The sequence below is a fragment of the Sarcophilus harrisii genome, chromosome 6, assembly GCF_902635505.1.
Source record: "Sarcophilus harrisii chromosome 6, mSarHar1.11, whole genome shotgun sequence".
NCBI classification, from domain to species: domain Eukaryota; kingdom Metazoa; phylum Chordata; class Mammalia; order Dasyuromorphia; family Dasyuridae; genus Sarcophilus; species Sarcophilus harrisii.
The window spans coordinates 76628555-76654103 of record NC_045431.1 but is presented as its reverse complement, the minus strand read 5'-3'; the positions used below and the strand labels follow the sequence as shown (position 1 = coordinate 76654103).

The 25549-nt window shown below is 39.4% G+C and overlaps 1 protein-coding gene across 2 annotated transcripts in view; it reads left to right on the top strand.

The window, feature by feature from the left end:
• The window catches only part of GATB (glutamyl-tRNA amidotransferase subunit B), a 104283-nt gene that overhangs the window by 41329 nt on the left and 37405 nt on the right, over window positions 1-25549 (top strand). For both annotated transcript variants that reach the window (XM_031942869.1, XM_012552170.3), the window contains 4 exons: window positions 5505-5618; window positions 8330-8414; window positions 8969-9013; window positions 11043-11232. In XM_031942869.1, the coding sequence (XP_031798729.1) occupies window positions 5505-5618; window positions 8330-8414; window positions 8969-9013; window positions 11043-11232 (434 nt within the window). The remainder of the gene's footprint in view (window positions 1-5504; window positions 5619-8329; window positions 8415-8968; window positions 9014-11042; window positions 11233-25549) is intronic.

The following is a 25549-nucleotide window of genomic DNA, read 5'->3' as shown; positions in this document are numbered from 1 at the left end:
TCCTCCCTAAAATTCCATTCTGACTTCTTAGTGATGTAGTTCTAGTGTGGGGATGTGTTTTCCAAGAGAAGAGCTATAATTATGCCACATCTCTATTATTTTTATTCTGTGTCATATGTGTCTTCTTAGTTCTGGTGTTATACATAGAACCACATTTGGAGCTTAGGAATTGGTTCCATTCTCGCCTAACCCTGCTGCAATGTGTGATTGAAGATAATTCCCATTGTTAGTAGAATGAACCAAGCGGGACCTGAGGTGATATAACTTAATTTGATTTAAAGGTATTTGTCACTGCTGAATAGAATGTCTCCTTCAGATCATGAGATTTGAATCCAAGCTAATGAACATCTTCACCACCACAGGGCACTAAATGATTTTTCTGAGACATTTAGTCAGTGTAGTCTTTTCCAGGATCGACTGAAGTTAGTGCTTTTCTTTCCCTCTTCTGTAGTAAGATTTTTAATCCTGGAAGAAGACAGTATATTTTAGAAAGTCAGTTGGGGGTCTCACCCCAGAAGCCACATCACAGACATTATCAAGATACCGTCGTGATAAAAAGCCCAGGACACTTTGCACACTGTCTGCCATGAGCTTAACGAATCTTTAGTGATTCAAATCTCAGGTCTGTCTCGGTCAACAGTGAGTTGAATTGAATATCTGCCATGTGCTCAGCAGTCTGCTAGTTAATGCAAGAAATGTAAACCTTTCAAGAGGTTTGGAGTCTGGTTGGCAGGACAAAATTCACACACAAGACTTACCCACAAATGAAAGATCAATGCGAGATGGGATGTAAACAAGCCCTCGGCTGTGTGACAAGTCTTATAAGAGCTCTCAGTGGGAGTGAAGCATCAGGAGCCATCAGTGTGGGGCCAAAGAATGAGGAAAAAGGCTTCGATGAGGAGGCAGCATTTGAACTGGACCTAAAAGGATGGGTTGCATCTGAACAGACAGAGAAAAGATGTAGAGCATTCTAGGTGAGGAATATGTTGTGTGTCAGGGAAGGGACCTGTCAGAAGGCATGGTTGGTTTATGTTGGAACAGAATATGAAGGACATTAATATCAGGAAGAGGATTGCCCCGAAATGCAAGAAGGGAGGTATCCTGCATATTTTTTTAGCAATGCTATTATTAATAGATTGGTTCTGTGCCAGTTAAGTTAAAAAGGAGAGAGGCTGGAGTCAGAGGATATTGTATTAGTAATCTAATAATCATACATGCTGATAAGTGTATAGATTACAATGGGAGCAGATGAAATGGCAAAGGGGCAAATAAATACATTTGAAGAGATAGATAAATAAGATTAGATTAGAAAAAAGGGACAAAGAAGTGGGAGAAGTCACATGAGTCAAACCTTTCTTGCTAATGACAAATGCAATGCAAAGCTCCATAGGAACATTAGTTTGAGAGAAGGAAGATGATAGAATCTCAGAGATGGAAGTAACCTTAAGTTCCATCTCTGAGTAGTCATCTCTATGATTTCCTAGACAATTTGACCTTTATGTAAGCCCTTGCAGGGATAGAGAACTCAGTACTGCAGTGAAGAAGCTCTTTTTGAATCACTGTGGCTCTCTAATTAAAAGGGTTACCTCACCACACAAGTAGGGATCACAGCTAATATTGCATTGATAACTTCAGTCCCAGACATTTCCAAGTGACAGCAGTGAAATGATATTCCAAGGACATTTAGAAGTGCTTGATTTGAGTGTGGGTTAGGAGATAAGACTGATTACTTGTTTTTTTGTATCCCAAGCAAGTTATAAAAGAGGGAAAAGGAATCACATGTGCAGAAATATTTGTAGCAGCAGTTTTTGTGATGGCAAAGAATTGGAAAATTAGTAGATGCCCATTTATTTGGGGAATGGCTGAACAAGTTAGAAAGTAATGGAATATTATTGTTCTATAAAAAATGATGAACAAGCTGATTTTAGAAAGGCCTGGAAAGATTTATATGAACTGATGCTGAGTGAAATAAACAGAACCGGGAATATATTATACACAATAACAGCAAGATTGTGTGATGATCTACTATGAAAGACTCAGTTCTTCTCAATGATTTAGTGATTCAAGGCCATCTCAATAAACTTTGGATAGAAAACACCATCTGCATCCAGAGAGAGGACCATGGAGACAATGTAAATCGGCACTTGCTATGTTCATTTTTTTTTTTCTCATGGTTTTCCCCTTGTGTTCTGTTTTTTCTCCCAACTTGATTCATAAGGAAATGGGTTAAGGGGGGGGGGGGGGGGAAGAATGTACATGTATAACCAGGAAATAAATGAAAAAAAATTTTTTTTAAGGTAAGACTAGAGAATCTAGTTTAGGATTCACCATTTTGGAACTAGAAAGAACCTTATCATCACTATAAAAGTAGTAGATGATTATTGAGGGAAAAAGACCAAAGGACCACATAGTAAGCTCTGTGAGTACATAAAGGGAAGAGACTAGAATAATGGCCTGAAATGTAAATACTTCAGTACTTAAAGGATTTCACCATTTCAAATATTCATTCCCTCTATTCACACAAATGATGATCTCTTTATCAGATAGCTTTCATGAGTTGTCATGGCCAAAAACTAGGCCCATCTGGCTCCCTCCTCATCCCTGCCTCCAGCAGTGAACCTCACCTTAGGGTTGTAGATTTCTCCAATGTGGTGGAACCCCAGACTCATGCAATAACAGCATAACTTTTGAGAATCCAAGGGCATTTCTGTATAACAGTGAGACATCAAAAGATCCCAATGTGACCTGTAATGACACTTGATAAGGCTCCTGGCATCTGACTTCTTTCCAAAATATTTGTTTTAGAAGCAGTCGTATTATAAGCATGTCAGAGGACAGAGTAAGACATTGTCTTTGAAGTGAAGGATCTTTGAAAAAATATGCAGTATTCATTAAGAGCTTATTCTTGTGTGGTTAAGATTTTATGGGGGAAAAGAAGGGGTATGGGATAAGCATGACAACACAATTTTCAGCTTCTGCTTTTTCTTGGCAAGGAATTCAGTCATAGTTTTTAAAAAAAAAAAATTGCTCTTCCTGAGGGACCTGGTAAAATGTATTTTATTAGTCAGCACATGACAACACTGCTACTTAACAAGGTACTTTTTTTTTTAATTTAAAAAAAAAAGACAAAACTAGCAACAAGAAATTCAGCTTTCCTTCTCTTTTCAGTTGTAGCTATAAATACAGAGGAAGGATAAAAATGGAGAACTTGTGCCGTGCCGCCAGAGAAAGTGACTGGTTATCTCCATTAATTTTCATTTGCCCCAGGATTTTTACATCCTTCTACTCCCTAATAGGTTCTCACAGGCCTCCCCACAAATCATTTGGTTGTGTTTGCCTCCCAAAAGAGCAAAGAGAAAAAAAAAATACAAAAGTTTCATGGTCAGGGAGGGCCTCCTACAAGAGCAGCAGCTCCCTGTCCTGAGCCCACAGTGCTGAATGCTCCCCTGCCTAACAGGACCACCCTTCTATTGTCAAGGCATCCATGCAGCCATCAATATAAGCCCAAAATCTTCCTTGTTGAAGGAAGAGATTATTACGGTTCTATGAAGGAAGAGGAAGGTTTCTAGCTCTCGCCCTTGAGCTGTAAATTCTCAAGGACTCTCTTATAAATCTCCCAGAATCACTGTGAAAAATCCACATTCTATTGGAGAGCAGTGTAGTGCTATCAAATAGTAATTTCTGAAGTTCTCCCCCCATCCCCAACACTCTGGGGGAAAAAAACTGCAGGATAAAACTGCAGAGTAAATCTCCATCTGAACAGTGTGTTTATTCTTCTTAGTACAAAGAAACTTAGGTTTGCTTGTCCTCCCCACCACATATCTCTCTGCTTCCCCTCTGCCTCTTACTGCTCTTCTTGGGCTCTCCTCCCAGTCTCTATTTTTTCTCTCACCCTCCCTCCCTTTCTCTTTCTTTCTCCCCCTTTATTTCTCTGCCTTCTTTTTTCCTTCCTTCCTTTTTGTCTCCCTCTCTCCTCTGTCTCTCCTTTTCTCCTGTCTTCTTTACCTTCCTCTTTCTCTTTCTTTCTCTGTGCTTTATTCTCAGACTTTCTCTCTTCCTTTCTTGCTCTTTTTTCCTCTTCCTTTTCTCTTTTCCTCTCTTACTCCTCCTTCTCTCTCCCTACCTCTTTTTCTTTTCTCCTCTCTCATGTGTGTGCACACACATATGCACATACACACACTCATTGCCTCTCACTTTGTGACTCTCCATAAGAAAACTTTCTTGACTATGCCCTCTCTGAGGAAATTCACTGAAAATAGCCAGAGTCAAAAGCCTATTTTAAAATAAAACTGTCCATGGAAAGGGGGAACTCTGGATACCAAGGCTGCAGATGAATTTTTAAGAAACCATCTTCCAATTTAAAACTATTTCTAGTCATATGAAAAGGAATCATTGTTGATCAGAGAAATGCAAATTAAGACAACTCTGAGATACCACAACACACCTGTCAGATTGGCTAAGATGACAGGAAAAGATAATGACGAATGTTGGAGGGGATGTGGGAAAACTAGGACACTGATGCATTGTTGGTGGAGTTGTGAAATGATCCAACCAGTCTGGAGAGCAGTTTGGAACTATGTTCAAAAGTTATCAAACTGTGCATACCCTTTGACCCAGCAGTACTACTACTGGGCTTATATCCCAAAGAGAGATTAAAGAAGGGGAAGGGACCAGTATGTGCAAAAATATTTGTGGCAGCCCTGTTTGTAGTGGCTAGAAGCTGGAAATTGAAGAGATGCCCATCAATTGTCGAATGGTTGGGTAAATTGTGGTATATGTATGTTATGGAATATTATTGTTCTGTGAGAAATGACCAGCAGGATGATTTCAGAAAGGCCTGGAGAGATTTACATGAATTGATGTTAAGTGAAATGAGCAGAACCAGGAGAGCATTATACACTTCAACAACAATACTACATGATAATCAGTTCTGATGGACATGGCTCTCTTCAACAATGGGAGGATCCAAATCAGTTCCAATTGTTCTGTAATGAACAGAATCAGCGACACCCAGAAAGAAAACACTTGGGAAATGAGTGTGGACCACAACATAGCATTTCCACTCTTTTCTGTTATTGTTTGCTTGCATTTTTGTTTTTTCTTCTCAGGTTATTTTTACCTTCTTTCTAAATCTGATCTTTTCTGTGCAACAAGATAATTGTATAAATATGTATACACATATTATATTTAACATATACTTTAACATATTTAACATGTGTGGGACTACTTGTCATCTAGGGGAGGGGTGGACGGAAGGAGGGCGAAAAGTTGGGATAGAAGGTTTTGCAAGAGTCGGTGTTGAAATATTACCCATGCATATGTTTTGTATATAAAAAGCTATAATAAAAAATAAAATTAAAAAAAAAACAAAACAGAAACCATCAGCCCCCTAGATGGACATCTTATATAAACCCATTTTCAAGTTACGTATGGTTCACATTGCCAGAGCCACCTCCATTATGTCACAGATCAGATCTGAAACTTTATTTCATTTCTCATTCCAGAGGGCCAGTTGAGAGTGGACGCTAACATATCTGTGCATCATCCTGGGGAGCCTTTTGGAGTTAGGACTGAAGTGAAGAATCTCAACAGCATAAGATTCTTGGCCAAAGCAATAGGTAAATATCATGTTAGTCCTAAATTTGGAATTTTCCCAAGTAGACTACCTGGAAAGTTCGCCATAGGCTGGCCAGACTTTTTTTTTTTTTTTTTTTTGCTAAAAGGTATTTCTTGCTTCTTTTCTCTTAGCATAAAAGTCCAGGATAGCCGTGCTCCATCAATCAATTAACAAGCATTTATTAAGCACTTTCTGTGTATGTATCATACACTATGCTGAGAAAGGCAAAACCATTCTACTAGGGAGTTACCATTCTAATTGTACATGAGATTCATACCGAGTAGACTGGAAATAATCTTAGGGTGGAGTGTGAAAGGTCTCTTGCAGAAAGTGGGATTCGAGCTGAGTCTTGAAGGATCCCAAGAAAACCCTGAGGCAGAGAGGTGACAGGGCAAAGCATCTCAAGCCTAAAGGACAGCCAAGAGGAAAGGCATGGAAGGGGATGGGGGAGAGAGAACGAGGTTTGTGGAACAACACTTAGCTCAGTCACAGAGCCAGAAGGTTATTGCAGTATTCCAGCTAAACAACAATGGCAGCCTTAAGTAGGGCAGAGGCTGTGGGAGTGGAGAAAGGAATATTCATGTTGAAAAATAAAGTAAAATAAAGAAATAGTAAATAAATATAAAGAAAAGAAAAAGAAAAAAATAAATATTTTTAAAATAGAAGAAAGAAAAGGAAAAAATTAAACCAACAAATAAATAAGATGAGAGAAAAGATGGGTTCTGTCTATTGTAGGGCTCTGACAACACATTCTTGATGGTTGAAGTAGATAAACAGTTTGCTAATCACAAAGGGACAGCTACAAATTCCATAGTAGGAGAAGGCAAGGCACTTCAGATTCAGGCTGGGAAAGACAAGAGGGAATGGCCCCGCTTGGGCTACAGGATGATATTGCAGGGGTTGGGCTCAAGAAAGGACAATGGGAATCCTTTCGGTCTGGGCCCTGAAGACCTCAGTCCGAATGTGCTGTCAAAGCCAAAATCCAACAGAATTCTGGGCCAGCATCAGAGAGAGCGAAGAAAACAGAAAACGTGGTCTCAGCCTCCTATAAAAACCTAGTTCATTCAGACCAGGGATTCCATGGGTAGGTCTGGGCTATAAATGTTTAAAGAAACTTAATAGACCTGGAGGAAAAGTTCAAAGAAGAGCGTTTTAAATTGATCAAGGCAGCACAATGGGAGTAAAGGGATGAGGACAAAGAGATTGGGCGCTTGTGTCTGCAGAGTCAGAGTCCAGCCGTGGAGCTGATCCAAATTATAAAATAATAAGGGATGTAAGCAGAACAGAACAGAATGGAAACTTGAAAGAAGGAACTTTGGAGTAAATGAAGGAGAAAATCTTTACCCAGCAGGTGATTTACTTGTAGAACTCATTAGTCCAGAACGTAGTACAGTCAGAAAAATAAAGGTGGTTCCACAAAAGGGTGATATGAATTTATGGATCAATCAGTCAGTTAGTGAATGGGTATTTAATAAGCACCTACTATATCACAGGCCTTCAATCCAGGCTCCTCCAGCAGAAAGGGGGGGGAGCAATAGCTGATAATATAGCATTTCATCATATGCAAAGCTCTCATCCAAGCCTGACCATAACCCTGTGAGTTGGGTGCTGGTTATTATCCCCACTTTTCAAGTGAGGAAACCCAAATTAGGTGGCTCACCTAGCATTGTAGTTAGGTGAGATTTGAACTCAGTACATTGTAAAAGCACAGCAGTTAAAAATCTCAGTCTGATGTGAAACTATTATTATGGTTATTAAAAAAATTCTTTTGAGCATGAAATGAATCCAGACCTGAATTCAAACCCCCTCTCCAACACTTAACTTTGTATTTGTGCATGGGCAAGTAAGTCACTTTACTTCCCTTGCTTCATGTTCCTTATTAAGAATATTAGAGGTATTATAGGAATACTAGAGGTAGTATCCTTCTAAAATACTAGCTGTAGCACCCACTTCATGAGATTTTTCTTAGGCTCAAATGACAAAACACGTAAAACATTTTGTAAGCTATAAGAAGTTATATAAATGTCAAAAGTTATTTTATTTTAATATGTTTTCAAGGGAAACTAGCAGGAACAAGGGAATATTTCCTCACCTTCTGAGGCAGACTTTCTGTGAAACATTGCTCAGTGCCATTGTAAGATTTGGAAACTGGCAAGAAACAGTTCTTGGCGCAGAGGTATTAGATAGGGCAGCCTTTTAGAGAAAATGAGCCACCATTTGAGAGGCGTAGATAGCTGAGCTAGGTAACTCATGGGAGCAGCTCAGAGCTCTTAGTCTTCAGGACCCATCTAAGGGCCTCATTTTTTTCTTCTTCTGTCTCTTACAACTGCCTTTTTGGCCAACAACCTGCATCAGGGAGGACAAGGAAAGGAACAGAGATGGACATCAATCAATGCTTTTGCTTCTATGTAGCTCAGATATTTTTTTAAAATGAGATTTGATAGGAAGATCAAAGCTCTTACCAGAATGAAATTTGAAAATTTTTGTTCAGGTTTCATTTAACTAAGACTTACCTTTGGGCTAGAGCTGGGGGAAACTCTATCATATGTCATGAAATAATTAGTGCAGTAATCCTCTTCCTTGTGATACTTGGGCATAATTAAGATTTTTTTTTAAGGTTCTTTCTAATTACTGCCTTACTGGCAGTAGAAGGTGTTAATCAGAGAATTTATAGTGTGATCCCATGATAGTAAATCACTTTGTTTCTCTTAGACTATGAAATTAAGAGACAGATTGAAGAACTTCAGAATGGAGGCAAAATTCTGAATGAAACGCGAGCATTTGATGAGAAACTTGGGTGAGTTTATGTTGAAAATCATTAGGGGGGATGGGAGAGTGCTGGGAGTCCAAGTCCAGTGGAAAACATGGCTCAGCTTTCCTCCTTGAAATCAGAAGCTTTGGGTCCCATTGTTTCTTGATGATCAAATGGATCTTAAAAATGTCTCCATGGCCTCTGGAACCTCTCCTGATTTGTTTCTTTTCTTGGTGTGTATTCCTGGTTTATGAGTCCTTGCTTTCATCCCCATCCAATAATTTGTCTCTTTCTGCTGTTTTATTTTTCCTATCTGGCATCTCCCTTAGCCCTCAAAGACCATTTACATACTTCTCTTCATCTTATAGACCAACCACCTCACCCTTCCCTTGTTTATTTTTTTCTATTTAGCTCATTTTGTTCTTTATCTGACTTCCCCTTTTGAAAGGTGGGCCGTGCAAAGAATAGCCCTACCCTTGGGCCTTGGTCAGAGAGGGGACTGGGAATGAAAAGAAGTAGAAACCAAACTGAAGAAAGTCCTCTCTCTAATGTTGATGGATAACAATGTCTGCTGTTGACTGATGTCTATTTTTGTGCAGGTGCACTGTGTCAATGAGGGATAAAGAAGGAAAGCAAGACTACCGGTAGGAAACTTCTCTCATCTCCTAATACTTGGATATATTTGGGACTTGGTTCTGCTGTAATGAACATACACAGAAGCAACAACGTGCCGATCTGCCACTGGCCTAGACATAATGTTGTGGTTGTTCTTGGTGGCGGTGTTGTCATTGTTAACTGTTGTTCTTGTGGCTGGCAGCAAATAACAGACTTCTCTCTTTCCTGGTCTTATTAGTTGGAGGACATTCCAAAAGTCTTAATGAAGTTTTAAGAAGCCTCAGCTGAAAACGTCACCGAGAGAGGCTTCATAAAACTTCACTGAGAACTGCCTTGTAGATATACTAAAAGGGGTTATGTGGCATGGTGAAAAAGAGAGAGCTGGGCCTCAGAGACAAGACGCCTACAAGTCATGGTCGCAGGCCCTTCCTCTGCTAGACACTGGCTCGGTGTGGAACAAGGGGTCCCCCAAAATTATTTTCTTGCAACAGTCCAGATTGATAAAAAGCCTGTTTCCCTCTGAACATTTAAAAGTGATTAGGATTCTGGCTCCTGCACGTCCCTATACTCTGGAAAACTTCTCTGAGAGAAAGAGAGGGGTATGTTCAGTGGAGTTCCTTCCAAACCTCCGTTTCCCCCCCCCCCCCCCCACAATAGCTTAATGTCAGTTCAGGCCTTTTAAATATAAATATGCTAATTTGTGATATAATGGGCTAAAAAAGTGAACAAGTGAGTCTCAAACTCAAAAGAGGCCCATGTGCATGCCAGGGGTTTTCATTGCTGGCTTTCCCACCAGGTAAGGACCTTGTTTTGTGTGGTCATGGGGTCACAGTGCTGGAAAAGACCTCCCAAGCTATCTTTTCCACCTGATGACTTTTTAGATGCAAAAAGCCAACCCCAGGGCTGGTACCAGTGACTTGCCTGGTGTCACACCCATAGTAAGTTGTCTGCAGGAGGATTGATCCCAGCTGCCTTGCCTCCATTCCAGCTTTCTTTTCCTCTTGGCAGAGAAGGCTCAGGCTACACAGAGATGGGACCAGAAAGCCTTGGCCCAGGGGAGTGCATCTTTGCTGGACGGTGCAGGTGTCAGTTCTAACCAGCCAGAGGCTGCTTTCTTTCTCAGAACTGCTTTGTTCTGTGATGCTGCTGCCCATCACTCTGACCTCTCTGTGCCTCCCCAAGCATGGCGGCCTTACTTTTCCCTTCCTTGGGGATTCCATCCAGCACACTCAAGTCCATAGTAGAGCAGTCTCAGCTGGCACACTCACTGGTGCAGGCCGCCTTGTCCCGGTCTCTTCACCAGCCCTTCTCTCTGGCTCAGATCCACAGCATCCATCAGGCACGGAAGACACAGGTTGCCTTAACCTTTGTTCTGTGACTCAGGAACCCCGCTTTGTTCTGCACCATCCTTGTTTTTATAAAACTGTTTGACAAGAGTGTTTAGATAGACAGGAAGAATGAAAGAGACAGAGTTTGTTGTTTATCCAAGAGGGAGGGAGAGACAGACAGACAGGCAGACAGATGGATACTCTGCCTCCCCAAGGAAGAGGATCTGCTTGCAGGAGGATTTGAGCCAGGCTTAGAATTTCCACAGTTGATAAGCCCAACCCCAATTGTTGTGCCCAAACTAGAGGCAGATTGTGATTTTAAAATGGCAAACGCAGTGATGATGATGAGATGGTCCCTGGGAGATGTCCTAGGACGTCTGATGATGGTTACATGTATGCAACGATATTCCTTCTGTAGGATAGGGAGCTGAACCTGTGGGTTCACTGGCCTGGGGAATCTCTTGGAGAGAAATTTTTCATTAACCAGTCAGTGCAGGCCAGCACCTTTTCTGCAACTTCCTGCCTCAGAGAATTGATGGAAACATCAGAGATCAAACGACCAGTCAGGGTGTGTCGGAGGCAGGGCTTGCATCCGGGTCTGCCTGGGTAGAGAGGCCCACTCTTTATCCACTAAGTAATGCTGCAGCGATCTCATTTTCCTAATGCTGTTGTTTTGTCATGAAAATGGAACCCACCATCAGTTCCTAAACAGCCTCTTCCTTGTGCCCAGGTTTATGCCAGAGCCCAATCTTCCCCCATTGATCCTATATGATGCTGAGTCCCTGCCTGTGGCTGCAGACCCCCAGCAAGTGGTAAATATCGATTGGATTCGAGAGAGGCTTCCCGAGCTCCCCAGCGTGACCAGACAGAGGCTTGTTGAACAGTACGGGATTTTGCCTGAACACAGCTTCGCCCTATTGGTAGGTCTATTGATCAGTTGTTAAAATAAACCTACCCACATCCAGTTTCAGCAGTTGAGAAAACACTCTCTAAGGAGTCACATTAACAGGCTGTCAGCTTTCGTGTCCTCAAAGCTAGGGGCATGCCAGGAGATTTTTTTAGATTTTTCTATAGATGTTTGAGAAGGCAAGGGAGTAACCCTTTTTCTTCTCTGTGAGGGCCGGAAACTGGAAAATTTCTAGCTTTGTGATTATTTCTCCCCTGTAAAAGTGGCCAGCCGCAAATGGTGTTCAACCAAACAACCTCCCGTCATAGATAAGCCTTTCCCAGGTGACTGCAGCAGACAAGAATATCAGCATCCAGCCAACATTCCTTGATGTATTGAACCATGGCAGGGTCTAGTGAGATTTTTAGCTCAAAAAACAGCTCTTTATTTTCCTGAGTGCAGGTAGAAGAAAAAAGATGGAATCTGGTGGCCATTATAAAGATTTTGGCCTAGGAATATTAGGTCTGGAGTTTGGGAATCCATAGAAAGGAGTTCTTCCTGCTCCTCAAAAGTTTTGCTTCCATCCCTTTCGAGAGTCAGCTACTTCTGTGCTCTGTCAGATTCTGGGGGCTTCCTTTTAAGAAACTGGTTTACTCGTCTGGAGGATGACATCCAAAACGTCGAAGGGCCTTGAGATCACACCATGTGAGGATCAGTCAAAGGAGTTAGGAAGGTTTGACGTAAAAGGGGGGAAGACTCATTGGGTGAGTTTTCTGCCTTAGTGTATGTGTAGAGTTGTCAAGTGCTTTTCTGAAAGGGGGCGAGCATGCTCCTGACAAATGGTTCTCCCCATGAAAAACTGGGTAACATTCTTTTATTACGGCTGTGGCAAAACCTAATGGAAATCCAAACTCCCAAATGTTTAATAAGTTCATATTAAACATTTGTAGGGTTTAGAATGAATATTTATATGCTAACTAGATAGCAGTATTCTTCTTTAGAATTTTATTTATATGCATGTACACACACACACACACACACGCGTGCGCACGCACGCACAGGAGTCCTTGCTTCCTCATCTATTAATGAGCTGCTTTGCACAGTACTTAGAATTTCACAGATTAAAGACACAAATTTAGCACAAGTAATTATTGTAATCATAATTTATGTAGCACCTCTCTTCTCCTGAAGCAGCTTAAATCTCTTAAATATTTTTCAGAGATCAATTTAACTAAATTGAGTTTCAGCCAAACCTATCCTTCCCCACCATTCTGCCCCTCAAATTTCTGGCCAAGCAAAATACCACTGAATAAGAGTCCTCCATTTTATTATGTCCTTGCTAACTGAGTGGGATGGTAAGGAGAAGGGAAAAAGATTCTTCCTCATCAGAAGCATCAATTGCCTGTCTTCATTTGGCACTGCCCCAGCTGGACAAAGCACGTCTTTTAAGATAATGTAGGACAGCCAGGAATTGATATATCTTTTCTTTGCCTGTTCCCAACATTGTGATTTCTGAGAAAAATATCAGTGTATGGCGTATGTTCCTTCAGTTAGCTTCTCCTTTGGAGGAGAAAAAGAGCTTTGAAGGTGGATCATCCATCTTAAAAATGTTACAAAAACCATTCATTCAGTAATAAGTAAAGGACCTGTTATGTGGCAAGCACATAACCAGAATTGCAGATTTGTTTTTTTTAAGTCTACAGAAAAGTTAACACAAAATAGATAGAATAATTTCTTGAGGGAAAGGAAGAATAGATCAACTCGAGAGGTAGAACAAGAGCCAGGCTTTGAAGGAAATCAAGAATTCTACTAGGGAGAAATGAGGAAGAAGTGCATTGTAGCGTTGAGTGGGGAGGAGGGAGAGAGGTGGGTCTGTTCACCTTAAGGTACACAGCCTAAATGCATGTATTAATATGCTTCCCACATTCCTTGGGTATCCCAAGAGTCATGCATTCCTCCCATAGTTTAAGAATTGGATTTTGAGAAACAATTTTTATATATCTAATCTCAGACTTGTGATTTGTATCTTCTGACTTTTAGAAGCATGTTCTTATTTGGGGCAGAGATTAGATTTTTTTTTTTTAAATATGTGTGTGTGTGTGTGTGTGTGTGTGTGTGTGTGTTTAGTTAGCACATAATACATAAACTCTGGCTGGAATATGGCCATTTACTGGCATTACAAACCAAACTTCCTCAGTTTGACATGTCTACATATATAAAGGTTGAAGTGAGAGGGAAAAGGAAATTGAGTGATTCGGGCAAATTGTTTTTCCTGAAATTAGGCTGTCTTTATGATTTTGCAGTCCCCAGAAGCTAAGCTACCCAGAGCACACCTGAAAAATGATATTTCCATGGCTTTTTCTGCCTGCATCAGAAATACAACAGATTGCTGAGAGGGGCAGATGCACCAATCTAATGAACCATCTTTCAATTTAAAGAGTGCCCAAGAGTATTCATTAAATAAATAGCAGTGGTAGGAGGGGTACTTTCCAAAGCATCAGAGCTCTATGCTCTCGGCAGAAGATTGCTTCTGATTAGTCTGAGCAATATACACACTCATAGACCATTACCCTTTCCCACCCATCCACACATTGGATAGAAATTACAAGAGTCTAAACTTCAGAACCGATCTTTAATCTGTACTGTTGTTCGGTTGTGTGTGATATGGATTGTAATATTATAGTTGTTACATTATTTATATCACCCTTATCTGAAAAATGGTTTGTCATTATTTCTGACATTGCTTATTGTGGTCAGATGCCAAAAATGGTAAAGATTCACTGTTATTAATATTAATAAAACATTCAGGAAAAAGGATTTCTGTTTTCCAGAGGTCATCTCTATAAAGACCTTCTCCAGGAGCCCAGAATTCTGAAAGCTGTTTGCAAACATTACTTTCCTATTTCTAAACCAAACCCATCTCTACAAATAAATCCTCCCCTGCTTCCTGGACCCAGCTCCTCAACCCAATTGAAAACCTAGAGCCTTCTCTCCTCTGGGTGTATTATGAGATGCCTTGTCTCATGATTAAACTGCAGCTGATTTAGTTTCTTACCTCCATCTCATCTTCTCACCCTCTTGACTCAAGCGCCATTGTTTCAGATGGGACTTAATGTCCATTCATGCTGATATTACAAGAAGGCTCTGAATTATCAAGTCTCCTTGTACAAAGACATGTGCTAATTATTATGATCATCTGTATGCTTAGAATTATCATGTGCACGTGAATTATCCATAGCAAATGCTTAGGCCCAAATGGGTTTTTATTTGCCAGGCATGGATTGAACTGTCTCCTATAACTGATTAGTGTGTGCTTTGAGTTCTTTAAATTAATTTTAATAGTAGCTCAAGAAGTACATTTTATCATTTGTTTTTATATAGCACTTCACAAAGTAATTTCATCTCATTTGACCTTCATATTCTGTAGTTGGGGTTAGGATTTTGCCCATTTCACAGAGAAGTAAATAGGCTCAGAGATTAAATACGTTAGCACATTGCTAGTAAATAATAGAGCAGGGATCCTCAGGACCCTTCTTTGATTTTCTCTAATGCTTCTCCCTGCCATCCTCCTGTCTCCCAATACATAATTAAGAATTATGATGTCATCTTCACCACCTATTTGCTCCCAAATTTATTTACTTTGTATGATACTTTTTCTTTTTTAAGTTGTATGTGGATTCTTCTGGGGTTATTTTTTAAATCATAATGTAAATTTAAATGGAATCAAATTTTAAATTTATCAGGATGATTCATCCTGGGAAATGCTTTGCAAACTTAAAAATACATTGTAAATGGAGATTTTTATTGTTTTTGTCCTTATTTAAATGCATCTTGAGTAAACAATAAATCCAGCAAACAGTGCAGATAATCGCTCTTAAGTTATCTGAGATGCAGAAAGTGTCTTTATTTTATAGATGAAGAAATTGAGGCACCAAAAAAAAGGCCTTAATTTCTTTTCCTCTTTCATCTTTTCTGAGGTTTTGTTTTTTGTTTTCTATTTTCTATTTACTTAAGATTTTTGTTTCCCTGTGAAAAATGATGCCATGTAGGATTGGGTTTGTGGGGTTCCATGAAATTCAATTTGTTTGCTTTAAAAAGTCCCATATATTTAAGTCTAAATATGTTTTGAACACCCACGAGGTATGTTATAGTTGTTGCTTAATTGGAAAGAAATCTTAGTCTTTTCCCTCAAGGAGAGTAGGGCACAAAAGACATCACAGAATCAAATTACATTAGAGATTATCTACTTGACCCTGGGTTTATAGATGAAGAAGGCGAAATTTTTGGAGATAGATACTGTTAAATTTTTGGTTTTATATCTGTAGCTGTCATGGTGCCTTATGGATAGTAAATACTTAATAAATGTTTATGAGATTGATAAACTGAGACTCCACTCACATTAGCTGTTTGTTAAATCCCAGAGTAGATTCAGAGTACTTAATTCCCAAATCCTGTGCTTTTTGCCCTTATTTCATGAATCTATCCCGAATCTGAGAGCTGTAGATATATTTTATGAGCATTCAAAGTTAGCCCTCTGTAAATGTGTATTTTGTGCCCAACATTGTGTTAAACTATTCCCTAAGTATCTTCCCCCCCCCCCCCCCCCCCCCCCCCCCCCCCGGTAACATAATGAACCTCTGTCAGAGAGAATAAAAGCCGTTGGTTCCATTTCTAGCTTATTGGTTAATAACTGGGTGACTTGGAATTTGTAACTTGATCTCCTTCCCCCTCTGTAAAGGAAGAGTAATAAATAATTTAACCCTTATTGGGTTCCTAAAAAATCAGAAACAGCCCATCAGGCTTCAGAAAAGCTGTTGCCAGTTAGAGAGGGATGTGCAAAAACATATACTGTACATACATAATTACATTACAGTCCACATAAGATGTGGTAATAATGGCTGGGAGAGGAGGGGAGGGTGATATGGTTTTTAAAGAGTTGGAAGTTGAAGATAACCCCAGTAGGGCTTTGATGAATGCTGTACCAGAGAGCCCCCAACTAACATCTATAGTATGACCATATATGTTCTGGTCTCTGTTTTTTATTAGTCCTAAAGATATTTACATGAAAAAAGCCTTATTTAAATGATTTCATCCTCATCCACTGGTTATTTCCTATTTGAAGTCACAGTCCTTTATTTTTGACATCACAGCAGCAAAGGTTAGGATGTCTCCTGGGGAAAAGAAACCGAAAAGAAATCATGGAATAGATGAATGAATAGAATTGTTGCTAAATGGATTGTTTTTCAGAGTTTTCCTTTGGGTATTAAATAAGTCTGAAAAGCCCTAGTTGGCTTCCTGGATGAAATACCCATAAAATAATTTCCCATGATAAATATATATTTTGTCTAGAATTGCATTTTAAAGTTGAGTAGTTTGAAAAGGCATCTAAAACCATATTGGCTGACTTGAGACTGCCCAGGACAATTGAGATACAGTACACTCACCTTCAGACTACCACGTTAGAAAAATCCATTTGGTTGACATTGTTACTCATGGTATTTCAGCTCTATGCAATTTCCAAAATTGATTTTATTGTTCATTTTATAAAATTGTACCCTCTGCTTGCCAGCTTCTAGATGCTTTTAGAATCAGTCTCCACTCTGTTTAAAAAAAAAGAAAGAAAGAAAAAGCTAATATCTCTTGCTCTGGAAAAATTAAATAAAAAAGATGCATTTTATACTGTGCCTAAAAACCCATCTGTCTTTCTCTCTTGGACCTATATGAACAAAGGGATCCAAAGAAAATTGTCCTCCTAGAGCACTGACCTTTGGATTTTGCATCAGAGGACTTGGATCTTACCACCTATATGACTTTGGAAAAAATCCTTTCATTCTTCCAGACATCATCTTCCTCACCTGCCAAATATGTAGAAGTGGAGAGTTGCTAAAGTTTGGACTGGATAAGAGGTTCTTACTGGGATCTATAAACTTTATTTGAATTTTCTAATATTTTGATAACTATTTAAATATGATTGTTTCTTATGTAATTCTTTATCTCTTATAACATTGTGAGGAGTGGTTTTACCTGCCAAAGAGGGTACATGTCCTAAAAAAAAAAAAGGTTAAGAACCCCTGTCCTGGAGGATCTCTGAGGTCTCTTAAATCCTGTGATCCTCATGATTCTAGCATAGCAAAACCTGTGCTCCTCATGATTCTAGCATAGCAAATCCTGTGATCCTCATGATTCTAGCATAGGATACTTATCATTATAAAGTGAGTTCTCATTTATAATTGTAAGGCATTTTTTGGGGGGTCAATATTAAAGAAGACCATTGCCTTTAATTTTGCGGTATCAAGCTAAAGCCAGAAACTTTTTTTTTTTACTTTAACACAGAGCTCATTTTGAGACACATATTTTGTCTACAGAACCCAGCTATTCTTTATTGGGGTTTTTTTTTTTAATTAAATTTTATTTTATTTTCAATTTCAAATTCTTTCTCTCCCTCTTCCTGTTCCTCACCCACTGAGAAGGCAAGAAAAACAAAGCCCATTGCAAATATATAAGCACACAAAACAAATTTCCACATTAGTTATGTCCCCCCTCCAAAAAAAGAAGAAAATATTCTTCATTCTGTACTTTGAATCCATCCACTCTCTACCTGAAGGTGGATAGCATGTTTCATCATGAGCCCTTTGGAATTGTGATGGGTCATTGTGTATCTGAGTTCCAAAGTCTTTCAGAGTTGCTTATCTTTACAATATCGTTATTTTTGTATAAATTGTTTCCCTGGTTTGGCTCATTTTATTTTGTCTAAGTTCATATAAATCTCAGATTTTTCTGAAACCATCTTCTTCATTTTCTTACAAGCATTACATCACATTCATATACTCATCATTTGTTTATCCATTCCCTCAATAATTGGCATCCCCTTAGTTTTCAATTCTGTACGACTTCAAAAAGAACTCCTATAGATTTTTTTTTTTTTACATTTGGATCCTTTTCTTCTTTCTTTGATATCTTTGTGGCATAGGCCTAGATGTGTTATCACAGGGTCAAAGAATATACAGAAGTTGATAATTTTTGAACATAGTTTCAAATCACTTTCCATAATGGTTGGACGAGTTCACAGCTTCACCAACAATGCATTAGTATGCTTGTTAAACTACAATCCTTCTGACTTGTCATTTTCCTTTGTCATCAACTTAGTCAATCTGATGGATGTGTTTTGTTACCTAAGAGTTGTTTTAATTTGCATTTTTCTAATTGTTAAGTTAGTTAAGAGTATTCATATGTCTATTGATAGTTTTCTCTGAAAACTACCCTTTCCTATCCTTTATTCTTTTATTCTTATAAATTTGACTCAGTTCTCTATATCTTAAATGAGACCTTTTTCAGAGAAACTCACTTCAAAGATTTTTTTTCCAGTTTTGTTTTTCTTCTGATTTTAACTGCATTGATTTTAATTGTTCCTTTTTAATTTTGCATAATTAAAATTGACCATTTTACATCTTACAAACCCTTCTATCCTATTTGTTTTAAACTTTCCCTATCCACAGATCTGACAGGTAATTTCTCCCATGTTCCTCTAATTTGCTTATGATGTCACTCTTTTACAGCTAAATCTTGTTCCCATCTGCAACTTATTTTCATTGGTGATATGAAATGCTGTTCTATACCTAGTTTCTGCCAGACTTTTTTATTTTTCCCCAAAATTTTTGTTCAGTACTGAGTTCTTATCTCAACAAGTGGGATCTTTGGATTTATCAAAAACTAGTTTACTGTGCTCACTTGCATCTGTCTTTTGTATACCTAATCTATTCCACTCATCAACCTCTCTGTTTCTTACCCAATACCAAATTGTTTGCACAGTTAGGGCTTTGTAGTAGAATTAGAGATCAAGATCCCTTGATATTCTTAACCTTTTGTTTTATCATATAAATTTTTTTTAAATATTCCTTTGATTAGTGTGGCACTGAATCAGTATTTTTAATTTAGGTAGTATTGTCATTTTTATCCTATTTGGATTGGCCTAGCCATGAGTAATTAATAGCTCTCTGGTAATTTAGGTCAGCCTTTATTTGTGTAAAGAGTGTTTTGTAATTATATTCATATAGTTCCAAGTGTATATTGGCAGGTAGTCTCTCAGATATTTTATATCATCTTTAGTTATTTTAAATGGAATTTCTCTCTCTTTTCCTGCTTTATCTTGTTGGCAACATACAGAAATGCTGATGATTCATGGAAGTTTATTTTATATTCAACAACTTTGAATGAGCCGTTCATTATTTTTTTTTTTTAGTTTATTCTCTTAGGGTCTGTAAAAAGTGATAGTTTTAGAACCAAGAGGAAACTCTTTGCCTATTTGTATTGCTTTCATTTTTTTCTTTTTTATTAGTTTAGCTAACATTTCTAATAAAATGTTGAATGTTAATGATGGTAATAGACATCCTTTATTCATTCTTGATCTACCTAGAAAGGTTTCTAGTTTATCCTTATTATAAAAAATGTTTCCTCTTGGGTTTAGATAAATACTGATTATCATTTTGAGGAAGGTTCTGTTTTTTCCTTTGTTTCCTCATGTTTTTAACAGGAATAGATGTTGTATTTTGTTGAAATATTTTTCACATCAAGTAAAAAAATCATATACCTTTTATTTTAGAGTGATAAAGAAGATTCACTACAGATTTCACAGGATTTTAATAATCAGAAAGGTCCTCAATGACCATCTAATCCAACCCATCCCTGAAAAGGAATGCTCACTATCCTGTTCCCAAGAGATATGGCAGGGCCACCAGCCACATTTTGAAGCAGTCTCTTAACAATTGAGCACCTCCAGTTGGTTGGAACCTGACATTAAACTTAAATTTATGAGTTTGAAATGTCAACCCTTTGCTCCTGGTTCTTCCTCTTGGGAACAAAGGTGAATGCTCTCTTGTATCTATTGGTCAACAGGTATTTATTGAAAGCCTCCATGATGCCTGGTCCTGTGCTAGGTGCTTGGGCTGCAAGTATAGTGAATAAAACAGTTCCTCTTCACCAAAAGTGTATATTCTAATGGGGGAGATCGAAAAAGTGTACCTAACGTGTATTTATCTTAGCCATGTTTTGCAGTCTACCCTTCTCTGCGAATGTATTATAGAGCAATGAGTTATTGGGAGATCTGAATTCAAATCAGAGTGTGTAAGTATAAAGAGACTAACTGTAAATAAATAACATGGTAGTTTGGGGAGGCATTAGCAGTTGTGGGCTTCAGTAAAGGCTTTATGTAGATGGTGATAGTTGGGCTGTTTCTTGATGGAGAGGAGAAGCACCTCGTTAAGTGAAAGACAGTTCTTGCCAAGTTTAGGGAAGAATTGGAACAAAGGCCCAGAGATGGGAAATGGAGAGAGGGTCTGTTGGGCTGGAATAAAGCTCACAAGAGTACTAGGATCTGAGACCTGGTGCCTGCCCTCATGAAGCCTACAGTATTGAAGGGCTAAACTATGTAAGGTTTACATGTTTTGCAGTCTACCCTTCTCTGGGGATGTATTATAGAACAATGAGTTATTGGGAGATCTGAGTTCAAATCAAAGTGTGTAAGTATGAGGAGAATGAGAATGGCTTACAATTACATAGAACTTGACAGTTTACAGAAATTTAGTGACGCTTTCTTATATCTTTCTTTTGTGAAAACCCTTGGATGGTAGAGCACTGGACTCGGAGTCAGGAAGAACTGAGTTCAGAGTTGCCCTTACACCATCACCTTGGGTAAAGTCATGGAACCACCACCTTTATGGGGTCCCCTCCAGCTCTATACCTTTGAACTTATGACAAGATGGCATAGGGAGAAAATGTCTGAGCTAGGATTCCATCCTGGACTTTTTCACACTTATCCCGGGTTTTTCTTGCACCTAGCCCATAGGGCCTTTCCTAATCAGATTTGCACACTCAGAAGAACACAGGCTACCTTCAATATTTATTGGAGCAAGTTACAGTTATTCATCCTAAATGGATCCTGGAATGTGATTGACTTAGAAAAGGTGAACCTAAATACTGGCAGGATTGATGGGAGGATTAAATGAGGTACAGTTCTTTGCAAACCTTTTAAAAAGCATTATATAAATGCTGTTTTTTCTTATTATTAACATCATTATATCATCCACTTGAGAACTATGAGGACAGATCCCTATTTGATAATTTTGTAATTTGGGGGTATTTTCTCTTTGTTGGGTTTTTTGGGGCTGTGGTTTGGTTTTTTAATCATTTAAAACTTAGTACCTTGCTGTGTGACCCTGGACAAGTCACTTAATCCCAATTGCCTCAGCAAAAAAAAAAAAACTTAGTACCTTGGAAGAGGAAAATTATGCTGAAATCTCTGAAGAGGAGATGATGTATGTATGTGCATCTGAGCACTTTCCTAATCAGAGTTGCAGCTCCAGCAACTGAGGAAATATGTAGCAAATTGGATGCTCTGGACAACCTGCTAGAAGAGAATAGTAATAGCTCACACATTTATAAGACTTTTCTCCAGATCACTCCTTGAAAGAGGCCCAGAGAGTGCAATAGTGTTCTCCCATTTTCCAAATAAATAGAGAAACTTGCCCATAGTCACACGGCTAGGTTCAAATTCTGCCCCAGAAAAGAAGGTATCTTTGTTACCACATGCAAGTCACTTTAACCCCATGTCTCATTTTCTCTCAGCTGTAAAATGAAATATTGGCATTTCTAGATCTGGGACCTCCAAGGCTGTCTTATCCAGCACCCTAATTTCCCAGATGAGGAATCTGAGACCCAGAGAGACTTGCCCTCCATCTCACATGAAGTGCCATAAGCTCCAGAGGTGGAATTGTAACTCCAGTTCTCTAAGTATAATGCTCTTTCCACCATTCCACGAGAGAAGTGCTTTAGTAATCTTTAAATGTTAAAGACATCTGAGTACTCAATTACTGCACAATGGCTGGAGAGCTAGACCTGGAATGAGAAAGGACTGAGTTCAAATGCAGCTTCAGACACTTCATAGCTGTGTGACTGGGCAAATCACTTACATCTCTGCCTGCTTCAGTTTCCTCATCTGTAAAATAGGCTGATAATAGCACCTACTTCCTGGGGTCCTTAAGAGATTTAAAATGAGATAATATTTGTAAAGCACTTTGCAAACCTTACACAAATGCAGGCTGTTACTTTTCACCATTCCCAGCTTACTATTTGGGAATCTAATTTATATGCATGGGAATGGAATGGGATAACTCGGCCAAGAAGTGTGTGTTCCCTTTCTCGTTGCCGGGGTCTTTGGAGGCTAGCCTTTGATGCTTTCAGCATCCCTGAAAAGGACCACCACTGCCAAGTGAATCAGTCCTTGAGAATATAAAAGCACTGCTCATCATTGGCAGCCAGGCTAGGCTTGACCAGCTGGGCCGCTCGACCAGCTCCTCACTCGTCCCCTGTGGAGCTGATTACTGCCACCTTTCCAATTCACCAGATCATAGAGTCCTTTGGTTAGAGGGGACTTGTGAGAACATCGAGTCCAAAGCTTCTTAAAATGTGGGTTATAATCCCTATCGGGTCATGAAACTGAATTTGAAGGTTACAAAATTGTGATTCATCACCAGTAAATGTTTGATATACCCAGGATCACGTAAACATTTCTTGGGCAAAAAGGACTCAACTGGAAGAAGTTTAAGAAACTCTTCATTTTATAAATGAAAATCCTAGAGCCAGGACTGGCCCAGGGGCTTCTGACCTGAATTCTCCCTTGTTCTTGAACTCATCATCTTTGTCTCTTCCTTTCTTCTCCTGTGTCAGTCAGTCTTGCATCTTCTTGTAACCATAGCAGTCTTTCTTTATGTCCCTGTTGGTTGCTTGGTGACCTCACACTGGTGTGTGATGAAAATGTGATCCAAGACTCCAGGTTAGGAGGGCCTTGAGTGGGCTTCAAGGCCCTGAGAGCTGCATAGTAACTTTTCTGAGGTGACCCAATTAGTAAATGGCCAAGTTAGGCTTAGAACCCAAATGACTGAATGCAAATATGGCCCCCTTTCTTCTGCAGCATGCAAGATACTTTGGGCCACTGCCCAAGCCAGCCTTTTGTCCTAAGGCATATGGCTAGTTTCTCAGAGTTCTCTAGATATAGATGGGGAGAGGGGATCGCACCTCTATTTTCACTCACTTTTGCTTTCCTTTGTAATCCTTGGCATTTTATTTTATAAATTTAAAATCATTGTTCTGAGAAAGAACCTATAGCTTCTTCCAAAGTCACACAAAATATGGCATTGGAGCCTTACCTTTGCCCTAAGCAGCCTGCTTTTGTCGACAGAGGCAGCTTTCTCATCCCAGGATTGCCTATGCTGTCCTTTATATCAATAATTGGACAAAGCCCCTATTATTTCTATTCACTGCTAAGTAGCCAGGATGATACAGGCTGACTTTGTGGCCCAAACTGTCTCTGGGAAAGTTGATTAAAATGTGGGAAATGTGTCCTCCAGCTGCAGGGCAGCAGAGACTGTCCAGTCCATGCACAGGAGGCCGGGATGGCTGACCCCACTGCCACCATCATTGGAGAAAGCTTGGTTAGAAAGCTTCCAAAGCCCCAGGACCGGCAGTGGTGAAGCTGAAGCCGAAGCTTCCTTATTTGGGGCAGGTTGGCGCTGAGTCCCACATGCACGTGAAGCCATCTACAGAGACATTCAAAGCTCTTTTGTGGAATGGCCTTTTCTGCCTCGCTCTTAATATGATATTTAAATAAAGGAATAACTGGCTCACTGTTTTCCTGACAAAACTGGACGGCTGACAGTGCCATATTCACCAGAGATTTCAGAGACATGTGCCAAACTAATCAGCATTCGCCTACCTCAAAGAGGAAAAACTCACCCAGAATGTTGCCTTCTACAAAAGCAAAAGTCCTGATGATAGACTGGTGCCTGAGCTGGAGGCCTACGTGCAAGTTTTATTGACTCATTATTCTCTGGGCAGCCAACAGCCTAGCTTTCCCTCAGAACTGGCTTATGTAGTGTGCCCCCCATCACAAATCTCAGACTGCTTCATCTGCTTTAAATTGAGGACTGAAACCATGTATCCCCTAGTGGACTCTAGTTCCGGCTCGGAGAGGCTTCATCACAGAGTTGACATGAAAAGACAAACAAAAATCTGACTTGCCGCGTTATCCATCCAATAGGAAACCACACAGGGGTAGAGAAATAGATTCATCATCTTCGCAGCAACTCAGCCGGGCCCACGAGTTCAGGCGTGCTATATTTCAAGGAGGATTTTAAAAACCTTTCCTTGGCAAAGCCAAGAGTCCTCCTGACGGCCCATTTCACCAGTAGGCTGGCCTGCCAAGGAGAGAACAAAGGGAATTCTCCCCGTCTGATTTGGAGGAGTGGGCGCTTCGCTTTGGGGTTTCCCCAGTGGGCTTCACACCAGCGTCGGAGTTAGAATACTTTTTTTTCCCCGAACAGTTAAAGTAAAACTCTTTCTTCAAATTGCTTATACTCGCCTTTATCTACAGCAAAGTTCTGGCTGTTAAGATGGCCTTTTGCCCTGGTTTAGCATGAGCAGAATAATAGCCTTGGCTAAGAAAAAGATCAGAAGGATGATGGTGGGATTATTCAGTAGGTTTGTCACCAGAGAATTTAGCTCCATTGCAAAGGGCATCTGGAAAAAAATTTTTTTTTTAGTATAGTGCAGTTGCCTTAGTGAATGTGTGCCTGGGTATATATTATAACATCTGCAGTCCCAGGATGCTGGGCAAAATACTGATTTTGGAGAGACCTCCGTTCCATTACTGCCCAAAACAGTCTTCTTCAGGAGACAAGGGGACTCTATCTAAGTAAACTTGCCTAAAATTCTTCTTCCTCATCCCTTGCACTGATTACTATGCTAGGAAATGATTAAGAAATGATTCTTATTGATTCATTCTTAGAGAACTTCACTTTTTTTCTTTGTTTTTATTATTATTATTATAGCTTTTTATTTACAAGTTATATGCATTGGTAATTTTACAGCACTGACAATTTGTTCCATTTTTCCCCTCCTTCCCTTCCCCCCCTCCCCCAGATAGCAGGTTAACCAATACATGTTAAATATGATAAAGTATAAATTAAATACAATATTAGTATACAGAACTTCACTTTTTTCAAGGAAGTCTTTCTTGATCTGATACCTGTAGCTGTTAGAGCTCCCTCCCCTCCCAACATCCTGTATTTAGTCAGTCAGTAAACATCTCCTAAGATATACCTGCTGTGTGCTGAGCATGGTCCTGAGAGATGGGAATACAGAAAAAGGTAAAAAACACTACTGTGTTCAGTCACAGTAGTAAAAATAGCTAGCATTTGTGTAATGCTTTAAGATTTACAAAGCACTTTACTGTACCATGCTCTCAGGGTTACTGTTATTATCCCAATGCAATTATTAGCCTCCCCAACTTACAGATGAGA